Source organism: Arvicola amphibius, chromosome 4 (genome assembly GCF_903992535.2).
Source record: "Arvicola amphibius chromosome 4, mArvAmp1.2, whole genome shotgun sequence".
Classification (NCBI taxonomy): Eukaryota; Metazoa; Chordata; class Mammalia; order Rodentia; family Cricetidae; genus Arvicola; species Arvicola amphibius.
In genome coordinates, this window is record NC_052050.1 from 20,049,403 (window position 1) to 20,071,779 (window position 22,377).

The 22,377-nt window shown below is 42.6% G+C and overlaps 1 protein-coding gene across 6 annotated transcripts in view; it reads left to right on the top strand.

Annotated features, from left to right (window-relative positions):
• Brca1 (BRCA1 DNA repair associated) overlaps positions 1-22,377 on the top strand; it is a 68,885-nt gene that overhangs the window by 26,505 nt on the left and 20,003 nt on the right. For 5 of the 6 annotated variants that reach the window (XM_038328437.1, XM_038328441.1, XM_038328443.1 and 2 more), the window contains 6 exons: positions 303-3,590; positions 4,546-4,625; positions 9,965-10,136; positions 15,178-15,307; positions 17,819-17,982; positions 21,411-21,697. In XM_038328437.1, the coding sequence (XP_038184365.1) occupies positions 303-3,590; positions 4,546-4,625; positions 9,965-10,136; positions 15,178-15,307; positions 17,819-17,982; positions 21,411-21,697 (4,121 nt within the window). The remainder of the gene's footprint in view (positions 1-302; positions 3,591-4,545; positions 4,626-9,964; positions 10,137-15,177; positions 15,308-17,818; positions 17,983-21,410; positions 21,698-22,377) is intronic. The other variant, XM_038328439.1, reaches the window with a different exon arrangement.

Consider the following 22,377-nt stretch of genomic DNA (forward strand, 5'->3'; position numbering starts at 1 on the left):
AGAGAATTTGTTGTTCTTTCATAAGACCTGGGTTTGGTTCCCAACATCCACATGGTAGTTTACAACCATTCATAACTCCAGTTTCAGGGGATCTGAAATCTTCTTCTGTCTTCTCTGAGCACCAGGCATGCCTGTGGTGTACATACATGCATGCAAGGAAAACATTTTTACACTTAAAATGTTTTTAATCTAAAATTTAAAAAAGTATGGTTAATGGATTGATTTCTACTCCCAAGTTGTATTAAGTGTGTATTTTCTCATGATAATTCACTTTTAAGTACCTGTTATTTTATATATTTCAGCTGCTTGTGAGTTTTGTAAGGATGTAACAAATACTGAACAGCATCAGTGCAGTAATAAAGATTTGAACCCCATTGAGAATCATGCAACTGAAAGGCATCCAGAAAAATGTCAGAGTATTTCTGTTTCAAACTTACATGTGGAGCCATGTGGCACAGATATTCATGCCAGCTCATTACAGCATGAGAACAGCAGTTTATTCCTCACTGAAGACAGAATGAATGTAGAAAAGGCTGAATTCTATAATAAAAGCAAACAGTCTGGCTTCACAAGGAGCCAACGGAACAGATGGGCTGAGAGTAAAGAAACATGTAATGATAGGCAGATTCCCAGTGCTGAGAAAAAGGTAGAGCTGAATGCTGATTCCCTCTGTGAGAGCAAAAATTGGAATAATCAGAAAAGCCTGTGCCCTGAGGATTCTAGAGCTACCCAAGATGTTCCTTGGATAGCGCTGAATAGCAGCATTCAGAAGGTGAACGAGTGGTTTTCCAAAACTGGTGAAATGCTAACTTCTGAGGGCACATCTGCCAGGAGGCGCGGGTTAGACGCTGAGGCGGCTGTGGTGTTAGAAGCTTCACATGACGAAGATGGACACTCCAGTTCTTCAAAGGAAATGGACTCAGTGGCCTCTGATCCCCACAGAGCTTTCAAGTGTAAAAGTGAAAGAGACTTCTCCAGACCAGTAGAGAATAATATCCAAGACAAAATATTCAGGAAAACTTATCAGAGAAAGGGAAGCCACCCTCACTTGAACCATGTACCTGAAATTATAGGCACAGTTACTACAGAACAGCAGATAACACAAGAGCACCCCTTCACAAATAAATTAAAACGTAAAAGGAGGACTACATGCCTTAATCCTGAGGATTTTATCAAGAAAGTAGATTTAACAGTTACTCAAAAGACTCCTGAAAATATAATTCAGGGAACTGACCAAACGGAGCCAGATGGCCAAATGATGGGCATTACCAGTAATGGTCAAGAGAACGAAGCAAAAGGTAATAATCTTCATACAGAGAAAAATGCTGATCCAATAAAATCACTGGGAAAAGAGTCTGTTTTCACAGCTAAAGTCAAACCTATAAGCCACAGTATAAGCGACTTGGAGCTAGAATTAAATGCCCCCAGTTGGAAAGCACCTAAGAAGAACAGGCTGAGAAGGAAGTCTTCCATCAGATGTGTTCTCGCACTGGAGCCAGTCAGTAGGAATCCAAGTCCACTTGCTTGTGCTGAGTTTCAAATTGATAGTTTCAGTAGCAGTGGAGAAACAAAGAAAAACAATTCCACCCTTAGGCCCATTGGAAAGGCTCAACTCATGGAGGACACAGAACCTGCAGCAGATGCCAAGAAGAATAATGATCCAGATGAACAAATAAAGAAGAGAAGGGCCAGTGAGGCTTACTCAGAACAGCAGTTAGCAAACATGGCTCAAGGACCTGTCGATCCTAGCCCTCAGGGAAAAGAAGTAGAGAAGCCTGAGACAAGCCAAATGTCTGACGGTACCAAAGACCTGCAGGAGCTGGCGCTGGGTGGAGGGCAGGGTTCGCCCACCGAGAGACCTGCCGAGAGCAGCAGTGTTTCACTGGTCCCTGACACTGACTGTGACACGCAGAGCAGTGTGTCGTTGTTAGAAGCCAGCACTGCTGGATATGCAAAAACAGGATCCAGTCTGCGTGTGCCTCAGTTTGTAGCAAGTGAAAACCTCAAGGAACCGGTCCATGGTTCTAAAGATGCCAGAAGTGGCGCAGTGTGCTTCAAGCATCCACCGAGACACGAAGGTAGCCACACTGAGGGGACAGCAGAAACGGAGGAGAGTGAACTTGATACTCAGTATTTACAGAATACATTTCAGGTTTCAAAGCGCCAGTCATTTGCATTATTTACAAAACCAGGAGATCCCCAAAAGGAGTGTGTAACAGCTCGTGCTTCCTCTATGTCCTTAAGGGAAGTGAGTCCAAAAGTGACTTCTGAAAGTGAAGAAAACAAAGAAAAGCAGGGACACAAAAAGTCTGAAACCAGCCATGTCCAGGCCGGGACTGCCACAGTGGGTTTACCTCTGCTTCATCGGGAAGGTGAGCCAGGCACTGATCCAGTCTCCGCTGGAGTGTCCAGGCTTTGCCCCTCATCTCAATACACAAACAATGAAAATGATCTCAGCACCTCAGGTAACCCTGACATTCCACAAAACTCCCAACTTAAGCAGTCAGTCTCTCCCATCACATCCTCCTTAAAAACTGACCATCAGAAAACCCTGTCAGAGAAACATTTTGAGAAACATACATTGTCAACTGAAAAGGCAATGGGAAATGAGACTGTTGTTCAAAGTACAGTGCACACAATTAGCCAGAGCAACAGAAAAAACGCTTGTCAAGATGCCGACTCGGGCAGTATTAATGAAGTATCTTCCAGCAGTGAAAACTTCCAAGGACAACGAGGTAGAAACACTGTGCTCCCGTTAGGTCTTATGCATCCTGGAGTCTGTAAATTAAGTTTTCCTGTGGGTGATTATAAATATCTTGAAATAAAAACGCAGGAAGGTGAAGCTGTTGGTGCAGACTTCTCTCCATGTCTGTTCTCAGATAAGCTCGAACAACCCATGGAGAGTGGTAATATTTTTCAAGTTTGTTCGGAAACACCTGATGACCTGTTGGATGATGTTGAAATACAGGAAAATACTAGCTTTGGTGACGGTGACATAATGGAGAAGTCTGCTGTTTTTAACGGGAGTATCCAGAGAAGAGAGTTCAGTAGGATCCCTAGCCCTTTAACCCATGCCTCGCTGGCTCGGAGTCTCCGCAGAGGGCCTAGGAGGTTAGAGTCCTCAGAAGAGAGCGAGTGTTCTGAGGAGGAAGATCTCCCCTGCTTCCAGCACTTACTTGGCAGAATAAGCAATACACCTGAACTTCCCAGAACTAGATGTAGCGGTGTTGTGACACAGCGTCTGTCTGAGAAAGCAGCGGGGACCCAGGCAGCCCTGAAGCGTGGCCTTGGCGACTGCGATAAGGATAATGAGGTCATCCTTGTAGAGGCGTCTCAGGAGCATCACCTCAGTGAGGACGCCAAGTGCTCTGGCAGCTTGTTCTCTTCCCAGCACAGTGGGGTCCAGGACTCAGCTGCACACGCAGCCTCCCAGGATCCCTTGTCTAATCCTCCTTCCAGACAAGTGTGTCGCCAGTCTGAGGACGAGGAGGATTTCCGAAGTGACAAGGAACTGATTTCAGATGGCGAGGACGCGGGAGCGTGTCTAGACGATGATGACCAAGAAGAGGACGTTATGATCCCAGATTCAGGTAGTTTTGTTTGCGCCAGTCTGTGGAGTGAGCTAAGTGTTCACGTCTCTTTGGGATACATGAGCTTCCAAGTACAGTTACATTAACTGCTGCTTAAACTTGAAAGATGCTCTTCCTATAGTTCTTTTCCTTAAAAGTCAAAAGTCTTTCCTGGGCCTGTAGAGACGGGGTGTTTTAAGAATAGACACTCTTTGGGGGTGGGGGCCCTGGAGAGATGGCTCAGATGTTAAAGAGTACTGGTTTTTCTTTCCAGAGGACCCAAGTTCAGTTCCCAGCAGCCACATGGCAGCTCACAGTTGTCTGTCACTTCCATTCCAGAGGATCCGATACCCTCATATAGACATACATGCAGGCAAAACACCAATGCACATAAACATAAATGAAGGGGGAAATTGTAGATCCTCCCTTGCAGTAAACCTAAGTTTGGTTCTCAGTATTCATGTCAGGTGACTCGTAACTACCTGTAACTCCAGCTCCAGAGGGGAATCTAATGCTTCTGGCTTCCACAGGTACCTGCTATGTTAATATGTAAGTAACCCACACAGACACACAACATATACATAATTAAAAATCATAAAAATAAAATCTTTTTAAAATGTCTTCATGCAGCCAGAATGTCTGATAGAATGAACTTGAATGACCTAATTGCTTCTGATTTTTATTGTGGAATTTTTTCCAATTTGTTTGTGGTTCTTTAAGACATGATCTCTCTATGTAGCCTTGGCTGGCCTGGGTCAGAGATCTGCCTGCCTTTGCCTCCCAAAATCCACGATTAAAAGCACTCATCACCACACCCAGCCTGTCGCAGGAGTTCTGAAAGGAAATCCAGCACCCCAAGTTTAGTCCTTTAGGTAACTGGAAAGTGTAGCGAGTGCTGTGAGAAGGAAAGGGGCAAGGTAGCGCAGGGCGCAGGGGTCACGGTTGCTTTTCCATCTGAGGCTCGTGTTCTTGTCAGTAGGCGAAGCGGCATCCGGATACGAGAGTGAAACGAACCTCTCTGAAGACTGCTCGCAGAGTGATATTTTAACCACTCAGGTAAAAGCATTCGTAAGTTGGTAATGTCCTCTGTACATGGTGGAATGAATCCTACATTCTTAGACCTACTAATGTCAGCTCTGGATTCATGGCCTAACATTTGTTCGTGAAGTACCTGGTGGAATATCTTATATAGCTTTGATACCATCTAACTCACTGTAGAACACTGAACGCTAACTTTAAGATTTTCCCTCTACCCCAAGACAGGGTTTCTGTGTGTAGCCCTGACTGTCCTAGAACTCTGTGGACCAGACTGTCCTTGAACTCACAAAGATCCCCCTGCCTCTGCCTTCCAAGTGCTGGGATTAAAGATATGTGCCTCCATTGCCCGGCTAAATAAGCCAGATCGTTAAAACCTACTTACCCCATAACAAAGTTATATGAAAGCAATATTGTATCAAAAAGGATATATTTATTCTCAGAACCAATTTGAAACCTACAGGACTGTCTTTCCACTAGAGGCCATCTTACCTTTCACTGTGCTGTGGATATGTCTTGTTATCTTCGTCTTTTGTAGTCTAGTTGCTTGTTGGTAATAATACGTCATCTCTTCCTCATTAGAAAAGAGCCTACATGCTATTTATTCCTGAACCTGGTATGGGACTGGTGACATTTGTATGGGATAGCAGCTTTATTAAATCTTCATCATTCAGTTGTGTGAATGCTTCTGTACCTTAGGCAGTATAGTCCCTTGGAAAGAACATTATATTTCTCACAGCCGGACCTGGCTCCTGTCACCTAGTTTTCATATAATAAAAGTGACACCAAAATTTTCTAAGCTTATATTCATCAGGGTCTCTCATTCATTACTAGCTGGGCAGCTTGTTAAGGGTCCCCCTGTTGGGGTCTAATGCAGAATATCTATTAGTTCTGGCATGAGTGCCACTCAGAGTTCTCTGTACCTGACAGTATGGTTTTGGTTGATTTGCTTATCTTCCTTAAATTGTAATAGGCTCATTCTTTTTCCTTTTTACTAACATTTATTTGTATGTGTGTGGGTGTGTCTGCCACCAGGGCAAATGTATGGAGGTCAGGTGACATCTTCTGGAAACTGGTTCTGGGAATCAAATCAGGCCCACATGTGTGGTGGCAAGTGCTTTATGTTCTGAGCCAACTCACTGGTCCAGTAGGCACATTGTTAAAATGGAGTTATTTGGAGCCTTTTGAATCATCCTGTTGTAGCTTTTGTTTCTCTCCTAAAGCATAAATGTGTTTTAGCTGCCAGCATGTAAGTAATTTTTCTTCTTTTCCTAAAAAGTACTAAATTAAATGAAACTGGGAATTCATAGTGTTCCTAAAGACATTTTTGTTATCTTCAAAAACTCAGAAAAGGAGCCAGATATGGTAACACACCCCATTAGTCTCAGAGGCAAGTGGAATCTCTGAGTTCCAAAATCAAAAAACCATTCAGTAATGTTCTATACACTTATATTGTGATTTACCTTTTATTGTATTGTTAAAATTTGTCAGTGACTTTTTAATCTTATTTTATTAATTGTGCGGGAATTGTGTAGAAGACATTGTCTCACTTTGTTATATGTAAGGCTGATTTTGAACTCGAGATCTTCCTGCCTCTGCATCCTGAATGCTGGAGTAACAGGAGTTCACCATCACATCTGAATCTTTTTAGTTCCCTGTTTAGCTTTCTGTTGTTTGAGTGCATAATGAAATATTTGCCCCTTTGCTGCCTGTTAAGGGTTCTGGGCTAAGAGGCACCGTTGCTGCTAGTCACAGTGCTAGTAGACATCCTGATTGCTGGATATTTACCACATCTCTGATTTTGATATATGACATAAATCATTATGCTTTGCGTTAGAGGGATTACGCCAGCCTGTGCTTCTTCTAGTTTCTGTAGTATTTGGAGTTCCCACTTTCCTGTACCTTTGCCAACACTAGGTGGTGTTAAGTCTTTTAACTCTAGGCATTGCTGCAAGCATAACAAATGGAGAGGACTTGGCTCCTAGAGACATTTTCCATGCAGAGTGAATCCTAGGCCCAAAGCCTGTGGGAGTTGGGAAGAAACCGTTGAGACAACTGTCCATTGTGTGCCTTTTTTATCCCCCAAATTCTCTACTTTTGCAAGATTGCCATAGTGATCAGAATGATTGACTTAGGAGGTCTTCTATTCCTCTGATCCTTTCTGATTTAGATTGTGGGCTCTGTCAGTATGTCTGTCACCTAATTCTGTCCCTTGGCTGTTTGTTTTTTAGGTTCCAGGTTTTTATCCCATCTGTCTTAGCCATACTGTATTATATTTGACATTCAATAAACTACTGTGCTGTTTCTTGTACCTTTGATCTTATTCCCAGAAATATGTTTATCATTTGTTCAGGATTCATTTCTTAAAGTGTTTTTATCAAGTAACTATTCAAAACAGGTAACTTTAATCTAGACTGGCACAGATGAGCAAAATGATTGAACTGGGGTCTTTGCCCTCTGTTTATATAGAACTGAGGAGTCACAGATGAGAGATAATGCCTAATTTAACATCATTAATATACCTTTTTGATGCTTATTATGTGCATATGTATGCATATTCCACAGCAGGCAGGCGAAGATGCAAGATTTGTCTCCTCCCACCATACAGGTCCCAGGGATGGAACTCAAGTCGTTAGGCTTGAATGATCTTGCCAGCTCCCACCCCTCATCTCTACCCCCCTTTTGTTACCCAAAGAATAATTCATCCCATTCATTCATTTCTTCATTAACTATTTGCTAAGAACTTACTCTCTCCTAGGCAGTGGGGTCAGGCATGGCGTTGCACACTTGTACACCCATAGCCTTAGTATCGCTAGCCTGAGAATCATAGGCCTATCTTCAAAACAAACAAAATAAACAAGGGGCGATTCCTCCCATCAAGGAAGTTGTGTGTTCCCCTGAGTATACTGATGCATTGGCAGCCTGAGCCAAGTCACAAGGCAAACTGTTTACCTGGCAGACAGTCTTCTGAAAGTCTTGAAAGAGGCAGCCACTGAGGCAAAGATTCAGAAGCCTTGAATGTCTAAGGATCGCTGGCTAGTCCCTTGTCTCTAGAAAACAGGAAATGCTGGGAATAATAGCAGATAAGATCAAACTGGAGAGATGGCTCAGCGGTTAAGAGCATTGCCTGCTCTTCCAAAGGTCCTGAGTTCAATTCCCAGCAACCACATGGTGGCTCACAACTATCTGTAATGAGGTCTGGTGCCCTCTTCTGGTCTGCAGGCATACACACAGACAGAATATTGTATACATAATAATAAAAAAAAAAAGATCAAGGTGGGAACGGATTTTTGGATAGCTTGCTTAGGAATTTGAACTTTGTCCTGAAGACAGTAAAGACTAGCAGTTCTTAATGTCCAAAAACTTATTACCCAAGCTGTATTATGCTACTTAAGGCCCTTTTGGAAAAAGGAGACTTGATAAACGTGCCTTTTAGGGAACTTAGGTGGTGTCACACCTGTGTTAAAGTGTGAGAATATGAGATTAGGACTGAAGAAGAGAGCTGGGTTTTTTTTCTTTCTTTCTTTCTTTATTTTTTGGTTTTTTGAGACAGGGTTTCTCTGTAGCTTTCGTACCAGTCCTAGAACTAGAGAAGAGAGCTCTTTAAAGAGCTATTTCGGAATTCGAATCAAGCAGACTTGGTCACCTGTCTGTGCTTCCTCATGCAGTTGAGCAATTGCCTATAGTAGAATTTGTCTAAGTTATGTTTCCTTCCTATGGGAAAACCCAAAAGAAAGTCACTGCCCCGGTGCTTCAGTTGCTTCTTCTGATCTTCTGGTGTGTTTAATGGCCATTTGAAGGTTAGATGGAGTAGTGGGTGCAGACTAGTCAGCCTTTAAAGCATTGGTCTGCTGTCTGTGAGGTCAGTACTCATGGGTACCACGTGGTGGCATACGCTTCACTGCAGATGTTGACAGCAATACAGTCTCAGTAGCAGTGGGAACCTTGTGAAGCTGCAGATACAATTTGGGGGGTGGTCATGAAATCCTCTTGAGAACTGTGAACTTTGTGTAGAGTAGGAAGAAAGTGACTTGTTTTAAATGAAGAGCAAAGACATTTTCAAGGGTCAGAAGAAAAAGACAGAAGGTGACACAGATTCTGTCTCCCTAAGCTGAAAAACAGCATCAACATTCTTTTTAGAAGTCGTGAAGAAACATGTATTTTAGAAATTTCCTTATATGCCTTTGTTCTTTGTTTGTCAAATACCATAGACTTGTTAAATTGTTTGTGTGACAGGGTCTCACTGTGTAGCCCTGGCTAGCCTGAAACTCCTTATATAGACCAGGCTGTTGGGAGGGGCGGGGACAGGTGGCCACACCAGACAAGAAAAAAATAGTAACTGTTGTTACATGCTTTCTAGAATGTTATAGGAGATTATTCAACACCTTGTCCATTTAAAACGAAATATATTTGGAGCTGAGCACAGCATCCTGCACCTCTACTCTCGGCTACAAGTCTTTTAAAAGTAAAATAATAAACAAATCAGGAGCTGAAGAGATGACTCAGCAGTTATGAACACTTGCTGCTCTTACAAAAATCCCGTATGATGGCTCACAACTCCTCTCCTAGTGGGTACAGTGCCTTCTTGTGACCTCTGAGAGTTCCAGGTGTACCATACTGACAAAATATCTGTATACATTTTTTATTTGTTTGTTTTTGTTTTGAGACAGAGTTTCTCTGTGTGGCCCTGGCTATCCTGGAAATCACTCTGTAGACAGGGATGGCCTTGAACTCACAGAGATCCTCCTGTCTCTGCCTCCCAAATACAGGGATTAAAGGCATGCCCTACCACCACTTGGTACAATATCAAATCTTTGAAGCATAGTTTATATAAGATGTTAACAGTCTTGCAAATTTTAAGCCTAAAATACTGTTACTGTTTCTTGTTTTGTTTTGTTTTCTGTTTTATTTCATCTTTAAAAGAAAATATGAGGCCGGGCGGTGGTGGCGCACGCCTTTAATCCCAGCACTCAGGAGGCAGAGGCAGGCGGATCTCTGAGTTCGAGGCCAGCCTGGTCTACAAGAGCTAGCTCCAGGACAGGCTTTAGAAACTACAGGGAAACCCTGTCTCGAAAAAAAAAAAACAAAAAAAAACAAAAAAAAAAATAAAAGAAAATATGAGCTACAATGAAGCAAGTCTGTTTGGGAGAGTTGGAGGATGCGCCCTCCTCCAGCATTTTGAAATAATTTCAAGGTCATTAACCACATGAGTCTAGTTGGATTAAGAGGTATTCGGTCAGAACCTATAACTTCATACGAGGTGATTTCAGTTCTTGTGCTGAAATTAATTGGTATGACAGTTTTTACTTTATGGTATCTCTTTTAAAGTGTGTGACTCTTGGTGTTCTTTGGTTTTACAGCAGAGGGCTACCATGACGGATAACCTGATAAAGCTGCAGCAGGAAATGGCCCACCTGGAAGCTGTGCTAGAGCAGCAAGGGAACCAACCTTCTGACCACTCCCTGTCCCTCATAGCTGACCCTCTTGCTCCCAAAGACCCGCCAGATCCAGAACAAAACATGTCAGGAACAGGTTTGTGACACCAAACAAATACCAGTACCACAAGCAAGACTTTCCCTTCCGTGCCGTTTCCTTCAGAAGTGAGGGTGAGATCGTGTGGTCTGTGCTCAGCACATACTTCCTGGCGCCTCCGTGAGTGATTGGGAGTCTTGTTTCTAGCCCTACTCACAAGTGACGTTCCCTTCAAAGGAACCCAAGATTCATTCATGTCATTCTCTGGGTGTCTACAGGGAGATGCCATGGAGACCCCGTGGGAAATAGAAACAGTTCTTGTCCTTAGTTGTTGTTGGTAGTGCGTAACCTGTAATTTCAGAAAGCCATGAGAGAGAACCATTGAGATACACTCCTTATATCACAAAGCAAAGACCAATTTTGTGTATTTTCTTGTTTATAGGAAGAGATCTCTTCTTTCAGGAGCGGTGCCTTGAGTTTTCAGTTGGAGAGCAGGCTTTGCTGGAGCATGTTTATCATCCTAGGACTTGGGGTGTGGTGAGAGGGGTCGGGCGTGAGGAAGTTTTCATTTAGAGAATCTGTGTGTCCCGTAGGACACCCACAGGAGGGGTTGGTGCTTAGGGACCTCCCAGAGTTTTCCCTGCCCACTGACTTGGTGCGGAGCTCCTCCTCCAGCACTTCCTCCTCGGTCCTCTGGGGGCCCGAAGGCCTTCCTTTGACTCTTCTTAGGGCCTCAAGTCTGCTCATTATTCAGTATAGTGACCTTGTTTTCCACTTGTGCCTTATAACATTTTTATGTTCAGAAAGAAGCAGTCACTCGTGCAAGGGAAGCTGGGAACTCTGTTGCTATGGCACTGCTTCAAAATGTATTTCCTTAAATACTTTCTTTGTAACTGCATCTTCATTTAGTTCATCACCAGATAATGAAGCCCAGAGTCCCGTCCCCAATACAGTTATCTTTGGGGTACTGTCACTGTTTTATTGTGAAAATAGAGACTTTCAGTTCCGATGCACAAGACAAGAATTGTTACTGTCTGGCTGTGAGTATCTGCCTAAGCTACTGCCTCATATTTGGCATCCATGTTAGTTTGTTTCTCTCCCCTGCCCACTGAATATCCGTAGATAGAATGTTTCTTTGTGGCTCCTTTCTAAAATGCTTCACTGTCAATACCAACTCTAGCTTGGAACCTTTCTCTCCTTAGCCTGAAACGTTAAGAAAAAAATTGATTTCTTTTTCCTTTTAAAGATATTTAGTCAGGGCCTGGTAGTACGCACCTTTAATCACAGCACTCAGAGGCAGATGCAGGAGCGTCTCTGAGATCAAGCCCAGCCTGGTCTACAGAGGCAAGCTTTAGGATCTAGGGCAGGACTACATAGAGAGATCCTGTCTCAAACAAACAAACAAACGAAAAGATACTTTTAATATAGCCTCAGGCATGAGGGTACGAAGAAGGCTCCGGAAGAGGTGTGGAGGAGTCCCAAAGGCTTCTTACGCCAGTTCACTTTGTTTCTGATGTTTCCTTAACGTTAACTGTAGTCGTTTGTTTGGTGAATGTGCTATATGTGTGTGTGCAGGTGTGCACACATGGTTGTCCTCTTCTTTGAGGTAGTGTCTTTCCCAACATTTGTAATTTGTATTCTTTTTGGCTAGGCTGGCAGCCAGAAAAGCCCAGCATACCTTGTGTCTTTGCACCCCTAGTCCTTACCACCAGCACTGGGGTAAAGGTACACATGAGACTACACCGAGCATATAACATAGGTCTCTGGTCACACAGCAAGTGCTCTTAACAACTGAGAGGTTTCTGTCCCGCCCTGTCCTGCAGCCATTCACTCCCAAAGAAACATACAGAGGCCTACATTAATTATAAACTGATTGGCCTATTAGCTCAGGCTTTCGTATTAATTCTTTTTTAATATTTATTTATTTATTATGTGTACAGCATTCCTTCCATGTGTGCCCACAAGCCAGAAGGGGGCGCCAGGTCTCATTATAGATGGCTGTGAGCCACCATGTGGGTGCTGGGAATTGAACTCAGAACCTCTGGAAGAGCAGTCAGTGCTCTTAACCACTGAGCCATCTCTCCAGCCCCTCGTGTTAATTCTAATTCTTATAACTTAAATTAACCCATAATTCTTGTCTCTGTTAGCCACTCAGCTTGGTACCTTTTATCAGTGAGGCATTCTCATCTTGCTTCCTCTCCGTCTGGGTCAGGACTGCAGACTCAGCCTTTTCTCCCCAGAATTTTCCTATTCTGGTCGCCCCGCCTATTCTTCCTGCCTGGCTACTAGCCACTCAGCATTTTATTAAAACAATACAATATAAATGACAGGGTACAAGACCATTGACCCACAGCAAACCCTCCTCTCTTTTTTGAGACAGGTCTCATATATCTCATGCTGCTCTCAAACCCACTGTGTAACTAAATAAGCTTGAACTGCTGAACCACTTGCCACGACTAGCCAAGTGTTCAGATTATGTATGGGTGAGCAATACCATGCTTGTTTTATGCAGTGCTAAAACTCGAACACAGGGATTCGTGAATGCTAGGAACACACTCTTCCAGTTTACATTCCCAGACATTGTCATTCTTTTCTCAAAGCTGAAAAACCAACATCGATACGTTACTTTTAGCTAGTGACTATTTGAATTTATATACTAATTTTTTTAAGTTATACTTATGGTATGTTGTCTGTACCAGTGCACACCAGGTGCCCTTGGAACTGGAGTTGAAGATAGTTGTCAGCTGCCATGTGCATGCTGGGAATTGAACATGGGGCTTCTAGAAGAGCAGCTATTACTCCTAAATTCTGAGTCATCTCTCTAGCCCCTAAGTTTATATTATTTTTAAGATTTAGTATTTGTTTTTCCTTTTTCATTTTCATTGTATGTTTGCATGTGTGTGAGCACACATGTACATTTTTATATGGAGGCCAGAGGTTGGTGTCAAAGTCTCCAGTGCTCTACACTTTACTCATTTGAAGCAGAGCCTCTCAGTCAACCCCAGAACTTGCTGTTACGGCAAGTCTCCCTAGACAGCTTGCTCTGAAGGTCCTTTTTCTGTGCCTTCCTAGGCTAGAATTACACGTGACTGTCGGGCCCAGACAGCATTTATGTGAATTTTGGGGATCCGAACTTTGGGCCTCCGATGTACATAGCAAATGCTTTTTAATTCCTGAGCCTTCTCTCCAGCCTGTGATGGAGTATTCTTAAGGATGATAAAAGCTTCTTCCCTGGGCTCTTAAAATCAGTGTCCTGCTCTTCTGTGTAGATCTTCCTATTTGCCTAAGGTTTATTCCACAGCCTGCCTAATATTTGTGAATAAATTTATACATATTTATTATAAATTATCTTTCTCTGTAGATTTGTTTCTTTCAAGAAGTGATTTTCAGATACATCCAAGCCTTTCTAGATGGCAGTGTGTTTATTCCTAGAAACACTTGTTTAGTTATTCTAGGATGCTTCCCTGTGAATTCTGAATGAGTTGGTATTAGCTGAGATAAATGGCTTATGTTTCCTGTTTGTCTGTGTGTGTTGGAGCACTCAGTGTCTTCCTGCCTCTAACACCAAGCCTGTTCACCTGCTTCTCCCAAAGGCTGGTGTTAAAAGTGGTCGGTCGCTTTTTGAGAAAAGATCTCTGACTGTGTAGCCTTGACAGGCCTGGACACAGATTCCCCTGTCTCTTCCTACTAAGTGTTAGGATAAAAGTGTGTACTATCAGCCGGGCGGTGGTGGCTCATGCCTTTAATCCCAGGGGAGGCAGAGGCAGGCGGATCCCTGTGAGTTTGAGGCCTGCCTAGTCTACAAGAGCTAAGGACAGGCTCCAAAGCTACAGAGAAAGCTGTCTCAATTGAGAGAGAGAGAGAGAGAGAGAGAGAGAGAGTGAGAGAGAGAGAGAGAGAGAGAGAGAGAAGAAAAGAAAGTGTGTACTTTCACACCTAGATTCCAGTTTTGTTTTGGAAGATATTTAATTTTCAATTAATTGTTTTGATGTTTAGATGTTTAACTATTTCTTCTGCTGTCCAGGCTTGTAGGGCAGAGGTAAGCAGATCTCTGTAAGTTTACTGCCAGCCTGATCTCCAGAATGAGTTCATTTTTTTTCCTTCAAGCCATTTTCTCAAAGGGAATGGCACATGCTAGAGCCTTGCTGTGGGTCTGTTATGATTTTTGCATGCCTGTGCCTTTCATTATTAGTTCATTATATTACTCAACTTTATCAACCAATACCTTAAGGTTGTATGTGTGCTCGCGAGTGTGCTTTTGCTTATGGGCTTATTTTTTGTTGTGTTTGTTTCCCAGTAGTTGAAAATGTCATTGCATCTGACTCTTTGCTGCCCCCCTCACCCCTATACACACATGCACGTTAAAGTTTCAGCCTGGAATCTGTGCAGTCTTTGATGGAAATCAGAGGAGGAGATGTGCCTTATGCTTTCTAGTACTTTTCCTTTGCTGTTAGCAGATATTTGAGCATAATTCAGTTTGCTTCCAAGATAAGAACACATTATATATTCTTGCTTTCTTATCATCCAGGGCCAAAAAAGAAAAAAAGCATGCTTTGTTTGTTTTCAGCCTGTGGTGATTGAGGAACTCCATTTATCAAGTCTTAATGCTCCTTCCCGTATTCTTACTATTTTGTGATTATTTCGTTCTGCCTGGTGCTGGCATTTGTTGAATTGCTTATATCAGTAAAATTTTATCTAATATGTTTGTTTAAATACCAGTTTGAGGGCTTGGAGTATAGTTCAGTTGCAGAGTGCCTGCCTGGCATACCTGAAGCATTTGGTACAGTCTGGTACATAAAATCAGGTGTGCCGGCACACAGCTGGAACCCTGCCCTTGAACAGTACAGGCAGGAGGATGAGAGGTTCAGTGTTGTCCTTGGCTGTGCAGTTCTGCCACTGCCATGTGTGCTGGCACACGCCGCTAAAATCTGCTGCGAAGATGGAGGCAGGAGGGTCGTGAGAGTCCTGTCACACACACAGAAGAAAAAAGAACCAGTTTGATTGTCATAGATTGCTGCTTTTAAAACAAAATCAATATCCTTACCTAAATTAAAACCATCAAAACAAATAAGTAAAATAGATTTTTCTCATCCATTTAAAGCAATTTTAACTTCAAAGAACATTAATGAGAATCCTGGAAGCCGGAATCCAATGTATGTTTCTGCTGACAAGTTCCAGCCACAACCTTCAGATAGTTCTACCAGTGACAATAAAGAGTCAAGAGTTGGGAGGTAAGAAATGTCAGTCTATGGCATCTGAGCAACATCTTTGCTCACATTGAACTCCTGTTAACTTTCCTTCCATTCCTGAGGCTGGGGGATGACGCAGTCAGAATGTGTTTTCCATGCCAACATAAGGACCTCAGATCCCTAGACCCACTTAAAAGTTGTTTCTGGGAGACAGGCGGTGGTGGCGCACGCCTTTAATCCCAGCACTCGGGAGGCAGAGGTAGGCTGATCTCTGAGTTCGAGGCCAGACTGGTCTACAAGAGCTAGTTTCAGGACAGGCTCTAGAAACTACAGGGAAACCCTGTCTTGAAAAGCCAAAAAAAAAAAAAAAGTTGTTTCTGGTGCTCATACCTACAACCCTGTGCTGAAATTCCTGGGGCAGGGGCAGAAACAGGCAGTGAGCTCTGGATACAGTGAGAGATGGGTATACAGCCATAGGGGTAGGCTCCTGACGGGTAGACATCCGCTGGCCTCCACACTCACCCACCCAGCAAGTTACACACACACCTGTGTGCACAATCACATGCATGCCTACACTCATACAAAAAAAATACCAGGAACAGTAGCACAAGCATGTAATCACAGCTCTGGTGACACAGAGACAGGAAACACTTTAGTGCTGTTGGCCAGTCAGTTTATCTAAATTGGTTAGCTCCTAAGAAACCCTGTCTGAGGAGTAAGGTAGAGGAAAAATCAAGTTGGATACTTGGTGTCAATTTCTGGCTTCTGCATTACTCTTATGCATATAATGTTTATTCCATCCTTCCTGTGGTTGGTTGTTTTGTTTTGTTTTTTTTTTGTTGTTGTTGTTGTTTTGTTTGAGAGTGCTTTGTTTTTTGAGACAGGGTCTCCTTTGGCTAGAACTCCCTGTGTAGACTGGGCTACCCTCAAACTTGAAATGATCCTCCTTCAGCCTTCGGCACACTAGATGTACACAATTAGACACTAAATAACCCTGGGTCATATTGCTTTGTTTATTTGGATGTAGACTTTTGAGTATGTACAAGGCCTAAGCTACAGCATGAGAAGTGAGCACTCAGAGCTTCTTGTCGTTTAAAGGTCAGAATATAACCCAACTGAACTAAAGCCAAAGCAAGCCTGGAAGCTGATGATAAACATCTCCTGACAGACCTTGCCCGAAGTGAAAGGCCTTTTGCCTTCCTAGAAAAAGTCTGTCTGTCAATTTACTCTGGGAAAAATTCAAAACATTATTTCACGATATGTATTTAAATCACTGTTTCTAAAAACTATAAAAAATAAGGCTGTCAAGTTAGGCTTCTGAATTCAGGAATTGCAGGTAGGTGCCACCCCACACTGCTTTTGCCTTCAAAAATACTTAAATCTATCAGGACGAATACTTCACCACTTCAGGAAACAAAGGGCTCTTGTTTTTTGAATCCCTGTTATGTCTGTGTATTCCTTTGGGGAATGGTAACAGATTGTCAATAATCTAGCAATGTCCTCTTTTCCTGGCCCTGCACTTAACTGAGGAGTTATTTTTAAGGCTAGGGTGCTGGCATTATACTTCTAACAAAAAAAAGAAAAAGACCTGCTTCCTCGAGCACTAAAGCCATGTTTAGTAGTAGTTAGCTCATTGGCATACTAAGTCATAAACACGCAAAAGACTGGAGGAACTACTTCTTGGGCACACATGTTACTAACGTTTAATGGTTGACTTAGGGGGTGTGATCATGAGGATCAAAGGCAGGTCTTCCTATGCCTTTAAGCAAAGTGTTTACCACTGAAATATGTGCCCACCACAATAGTTGGCTTTTATTTAAATTTTATTAATTACATTCATTTTTGTATGTTTTTGAGGCTGACTTTGAACTTACTACGTAGCAAGGCCAACCTTGATCTCCTGCTCTTCTGCCTCTACATCAGCAGGCGACTTTCGGGCTACCTGGCTCTTTTTTTTTTTTTTTTTTTTTTTTTTTTTTTTTTTTTTAATGTGTGAGTGTTTTGCTCAAATGTGTAGACATACATTTGTTAGGTGCATCCGGGAACTGAAGTTATGGACAGTTGTAAACCACCATGTGTGTTCTGAGATTCAAATCAAGGTCCTCTGCAAAAAGAAAAAGTGCCATTAACTGCTGAGCCATCTCCAGCCCAGCCTCTTGTTTCAGAATGACTTTGGACACTGAAAATGCAGGGAAGGGGGTGATACTATAAATTCTTCTCAAATTAGATACAAATAAAGTGTGGCGATGTCAGCGTTGCTCAGTTTTCTATCTCCACAAGAGGCCTAACATGCATCTGGACTCAAGTGGGATGGTGTATAAAATCTGAATTAGCATCAGCTCTGAGACACACTGCCTCAGTCCAGCCCTGAAGTGGAGAGGTCATATGTCGGCAGTGGCACGATGGCAGGCAGATGAATCCAGGCTCGGGGCTGTCGTGTACGCTCTTTTTTGCTGGTCATTCCTTATTTCTCTGACAGTGAGATGTTTCACTTCTGCTTTGGGCCTTTCCGAATTGGTGGTGATGGTTTCCTTCTCTCATCCCTCTCTCCAGGCCTTACCCTTTTAAATCTCCATTGGCAAGCCATAGGTGCTCTGCACACAGCTGCTCTGGGAGTCTTCAAAACAGGAACTGCCCGTCTCAAGAGGAGCAGCTCCTTCAGGTTGTTGAAATGGAAAAGTCACTTGAACCACAGACTTTAACAAGGCAAGATCTAGGTAATGCAAAAACACTTTGTTTCACATTGTATCCTGTGTGCAAAGTACACTTTTGAAAAGTAACTTGAGCTGTGACCTGAATTTACTTGCAAATTATTACAGCTGTAAGTGAGACCCCGAACAGTGTGGGGTTCCTCCCATACCCCTGACTGGGCACAGACCACACCCAAATATCTGCTCTACAGAGAGATCTTTTATTAAGCAGGAAAGAGAAGTTAAAGTGGTTGCTTTCTGACTCAGGCTGAAAAACAGCAGCAAATGACCTTGCAGATATAATTTAAGAGGAGAAAAGGGAGCGGGCTGTGTTAGAATGAGCTAGGGGGCAGGGGTAAAGAAAAAAGGGCAGGGATATTTGTCACAGAGGGACAAAGGACTGCCTCTGGATGGCGAGGAGACAGGTGTGGCACATAGGCAAATACTGGTTTATAAAGGTAAAATGGGAAAGCCCGTGTTAGGGTGAGGTGTTTAATTTTAATTGTGTATGTTAATTCATGAACCAAAGAGAGCTTCTGATTACTGGACTTCAGTACTTTGAGAGCTGGACCTTTGCAGTCAGCCTCAGAAGGGGAAGTAGCCAAATAAGGGAATAGACCTTGGTGGCTAGCTTTAGGAATGTAATCTGTTTTCCCAAGGCAGAGGGAGTGGGGAGAAGGGCAAGCCCTGCCAGAGCCACGTGCTTGACTGGCCTAGCGTCCCTTGAGTAAATCTGTCCATAGTGGATTACTAGTATAATTTTGAAAATGATAGGGTCTGGTTGGTCATCTACGTGTTTATGTTTCAGCTATTAGAATTGTAAGATCCTAGAATAAAGTTACAAATCTGTTCTTTACTGGAAAATAAGTCACAACATGAAGTCATCTATTTTTAATGAATATAAATGATTTTTTGTTTCATAAATCACTCAGTAAATGGTGTATTTTTATGACTTGTACATCAAAGCTTTAATCAGTTAAAGTTTTTGTTTGCTTGTTACGTTTTTCAAGACAAGGTTTCTTTACAATACAGCCCTACCTGTCCTGGAACTTGCTTTGTAGACCAGGCTGGCCTTGAGCTCAGAGACCCCTGCTTCTGCCTCCTCTGAGTGCTGGAATTAAAGTTATGTGCCACCACTACCTGGCAAGAAAGACTTAATTAATCTTCAAAAATGCAACATCATAAAAAACATTATTTGTATCAGATGTGCTGTTTGGCTATGTTCTTAGGTTGTTTAATTCTTTTTCTTTTTTCTTTTCTTTCTCTTTTTTTTATTTACTTTCTGTTATGCATATGTATATTTTGTGCACGTTTATCTGTGCACCTTGTGCCTACCTGGTACCTACTGAGACTAGAAGAGGGTGATGGGTACCCTCAAGCTGGAGTTACAGAAAGTTGTGAGCTGCCATGTGCGTTCTGGGAAAAAACCCAGATCCTCAGTGAGAGTAGCCAGTGCTTTTAATCTCTGAGCCATCTATCCAGCCCGCCTAGCTTATATTCTTGATCAGTGACATTTTCTAAAATGTTTCACAGATGTAGTATGTGTTAAGTGAAAGATGTAATGGTTTATCTATGATTTTAATCTTTTTTTCCTTCCCTCGTGGAAGTCTTGTATATTATCTGTTCCCAAACTGGACAAAATAGTAAATATAAAATAAAAGTTTAAAATTAAAATTAAAATTACCTCTACTACTACCCAGTTAATAATGAAGTATTGCTGTTTCAGCTGGACATGGTGGCACACACCTGTTGAGGCAGGAGGTTCTCTGAGCTCGAGGCCAGCCTGGTTAATATAGTGAGCCCCAGGCCTGCGAAGACTGTTTAATAGACCCTTCGCCAAAACTTTATAAAGAAATGGGTTTTTAGGGGGCTGTTTTGTGTTTGTTTGGTTGGTTGGTTGGTTTTGGTTTTTCAAGACAGAGTTTCTCTGTAGCTTTGGAGTCTGTCCTGGAACTCGCTTTGTAGACCAGGCCGGCCTCAAACTCACAGAGATCCGCCTGTCTCTGCCTCCCGAGTGCTGGGATTAAAGGTGTGCGCCACCACTGCCTAGCTTCTTTAGTTATTTTACTCACAGTTTTAGAGTATAGTTATAAATGTGATGTAGTGGTACATATGTCTGTAGTCTCAGTTACTTGAGTAGCCGATGCAGGATTGCTTCACCTAGAGTTCAAGGCCAGTTTCATCAGTGGCTATGTATAAGACCCTATTTCAACTAATCAATTAAAATAAAATAGTTTTAAACTTGTCATGTAGTTTGGTAAGCCTTGAACTTGTGACCCTCCTGCTTCGGCCGTGAGTACTAGACTTACAGGCCTGTGCCTCCAGGTCTGACTACAGGACGTACTTCTGGACTGGCAAGGTGACTGTCAGGTCAGGGCGACTTGCCATCAAGTGTAATGACTTCTGAGTTCAGTCTGTGGAGCCCACGGGATGGGAGGAGAGAACCAAGCTCTGCAAGATGTCCTCTTAATTCTATATCACATGCACACACACTTGCAGCATATAAGTAAGTAAATAAATTAATAGCTGTGTTAGTAAGTATGCACACCCAGCAAATAAATCGATAAATGTATTAATGAATTTTTTAGCTATCATCTTTAATGCATTAGAACCATCTTTGCATATCAACATTTATTTTCAAAGCATATAGTCTAATGGGTGGGCCAGTGAGATGTCTGAGCAAGCTTGATTCAGTCTCTTACTCAATCTCAGTGGACATTTAAGTCATTTCTAAAATTACACTATTGCAGTACATATCACTAAACCTACACACACACACACACACCAGTTTTTCGAGACAGGGGTTCTCTGTGTAATCTTAGCTGTCTTGGAACTCACTCTGTAGACCAGACTGGACTCGAGCTCACAGAGATTTTCCTGCCTCTGCCTCCCTAAATTCTGGGATTAAAGGTCTGCACCACCACCACCTGGCCAACTTTTAAGATTTATTTGTTTTTATTTTATGTGTATGGGTGTTTAGCCTACATGTATGTCTGTGTACCACTTTCATGCCTGGTTCCCACAGAGGCCAGAAGAAGGTGTTGGATGCCCTGGATCTAGAGTTAGAAACAATTTTGAGCTACCATGTGGGTATTAGAAATTGAACCTCAGTCTTTTGGAAGAGTAGCCATCTCTCCAGCCCTGTGTTGTTTCTTTTTTTCTAATAATGCCATATTAACCAGGCATGGTGGTACACGCCTCTAATCCCAGCACTTAGGAGACAGAGGCAGACGTAATCTCCTAGTTTGAAGCCAGCCTGGTCTACAGAGTGAGTTCCAGGACAGTCAGGACTACACAGAGAAACCCTGTCTCAAAAAAACAAATAATGCCATATTATTATTTAGAGAAGTGTGCTCTCGTAACATATCTTAATGGGTCTTTTTAATTCTTCCCAAAGACTGGAACCTTGAATTCTACAATTATTGCCACATCAATTAAAATTCTCTTCCTTGCAGAAGGAACCCCATATCTGGAATCTGGAATCAGCCTTTTCTCTAGTAGAAACCCTGAATCTGAGTCCCCTAAAGAGCCAGCTCATGTGTGCACCACATCTGCTTCAAATTCTGCACAGAAAATATCCGAGCGTCAAGTTTCCGAGTCTTTCACGAGTCCAGCTGCTGCTCATGCTCACACTGCAGTGGTGGAAACTGTGAGCGAGATAACGCCGGAACTGACGTCTTCAGAAGGAAGAGCCAATCAAGGAATATCCGTGGTGGTTTCAGGCTTGACCCTCAAAGAAGTAGTGAGTGTATTCATAGTTACCGCTAGAGACTGGGGCCTGACTGCTATAGATGTGCTAGCAGTGCACAACCTCTAAGAAGAAATCTATCTGAGGAAATAATTATTGAGTACTAAGTGCCTTGCTGAGTATGGTACAATTTTTGAATTGTATTAGAATTTTTTTATTTAAAAAAATAAATAAGGTGACTAGATATATCACCTCTCTCCAGAAGGTATCATTTTCCCTCCTCAATTCACATCTAAGTAAATTTATCAGCATCTAACTAAATGTAGACTGGTTTTTTTTTGTTTTTTGTTTTTTTTTTGTTTTGTTTTTTTGTTTTTTTTTTTGTTTTTTTTTTGGTTTTTCAAGACAGGGTTTCTCTGTAGCTTTTTTAGAGCCTGTCCTGGAACTAGCTCTTGTAGACCAGGCTGGCCTCGAACTCACAGAGATCCGCCTGCCTCTGCCTCCCAAGTGCTGGGATTAAAGGCGTGCACTACCACCACCCAGCTAGACTGGTTTTGAGAATGCTGCCAGGTAGTGGAATTTCTCAGGGTCTGTTTGTCTTTATCTTGGCTGGTAGGTAGCTTTTTCAGTACCCTGCTCTGTCCTCTGCCCTTGGCACCCCTTGTTTATTAGGATTCGGGCACCTCCTCGGGCCCCAGTGCCAGAAATGGGAATTGTTTCATACTCATTGAAAC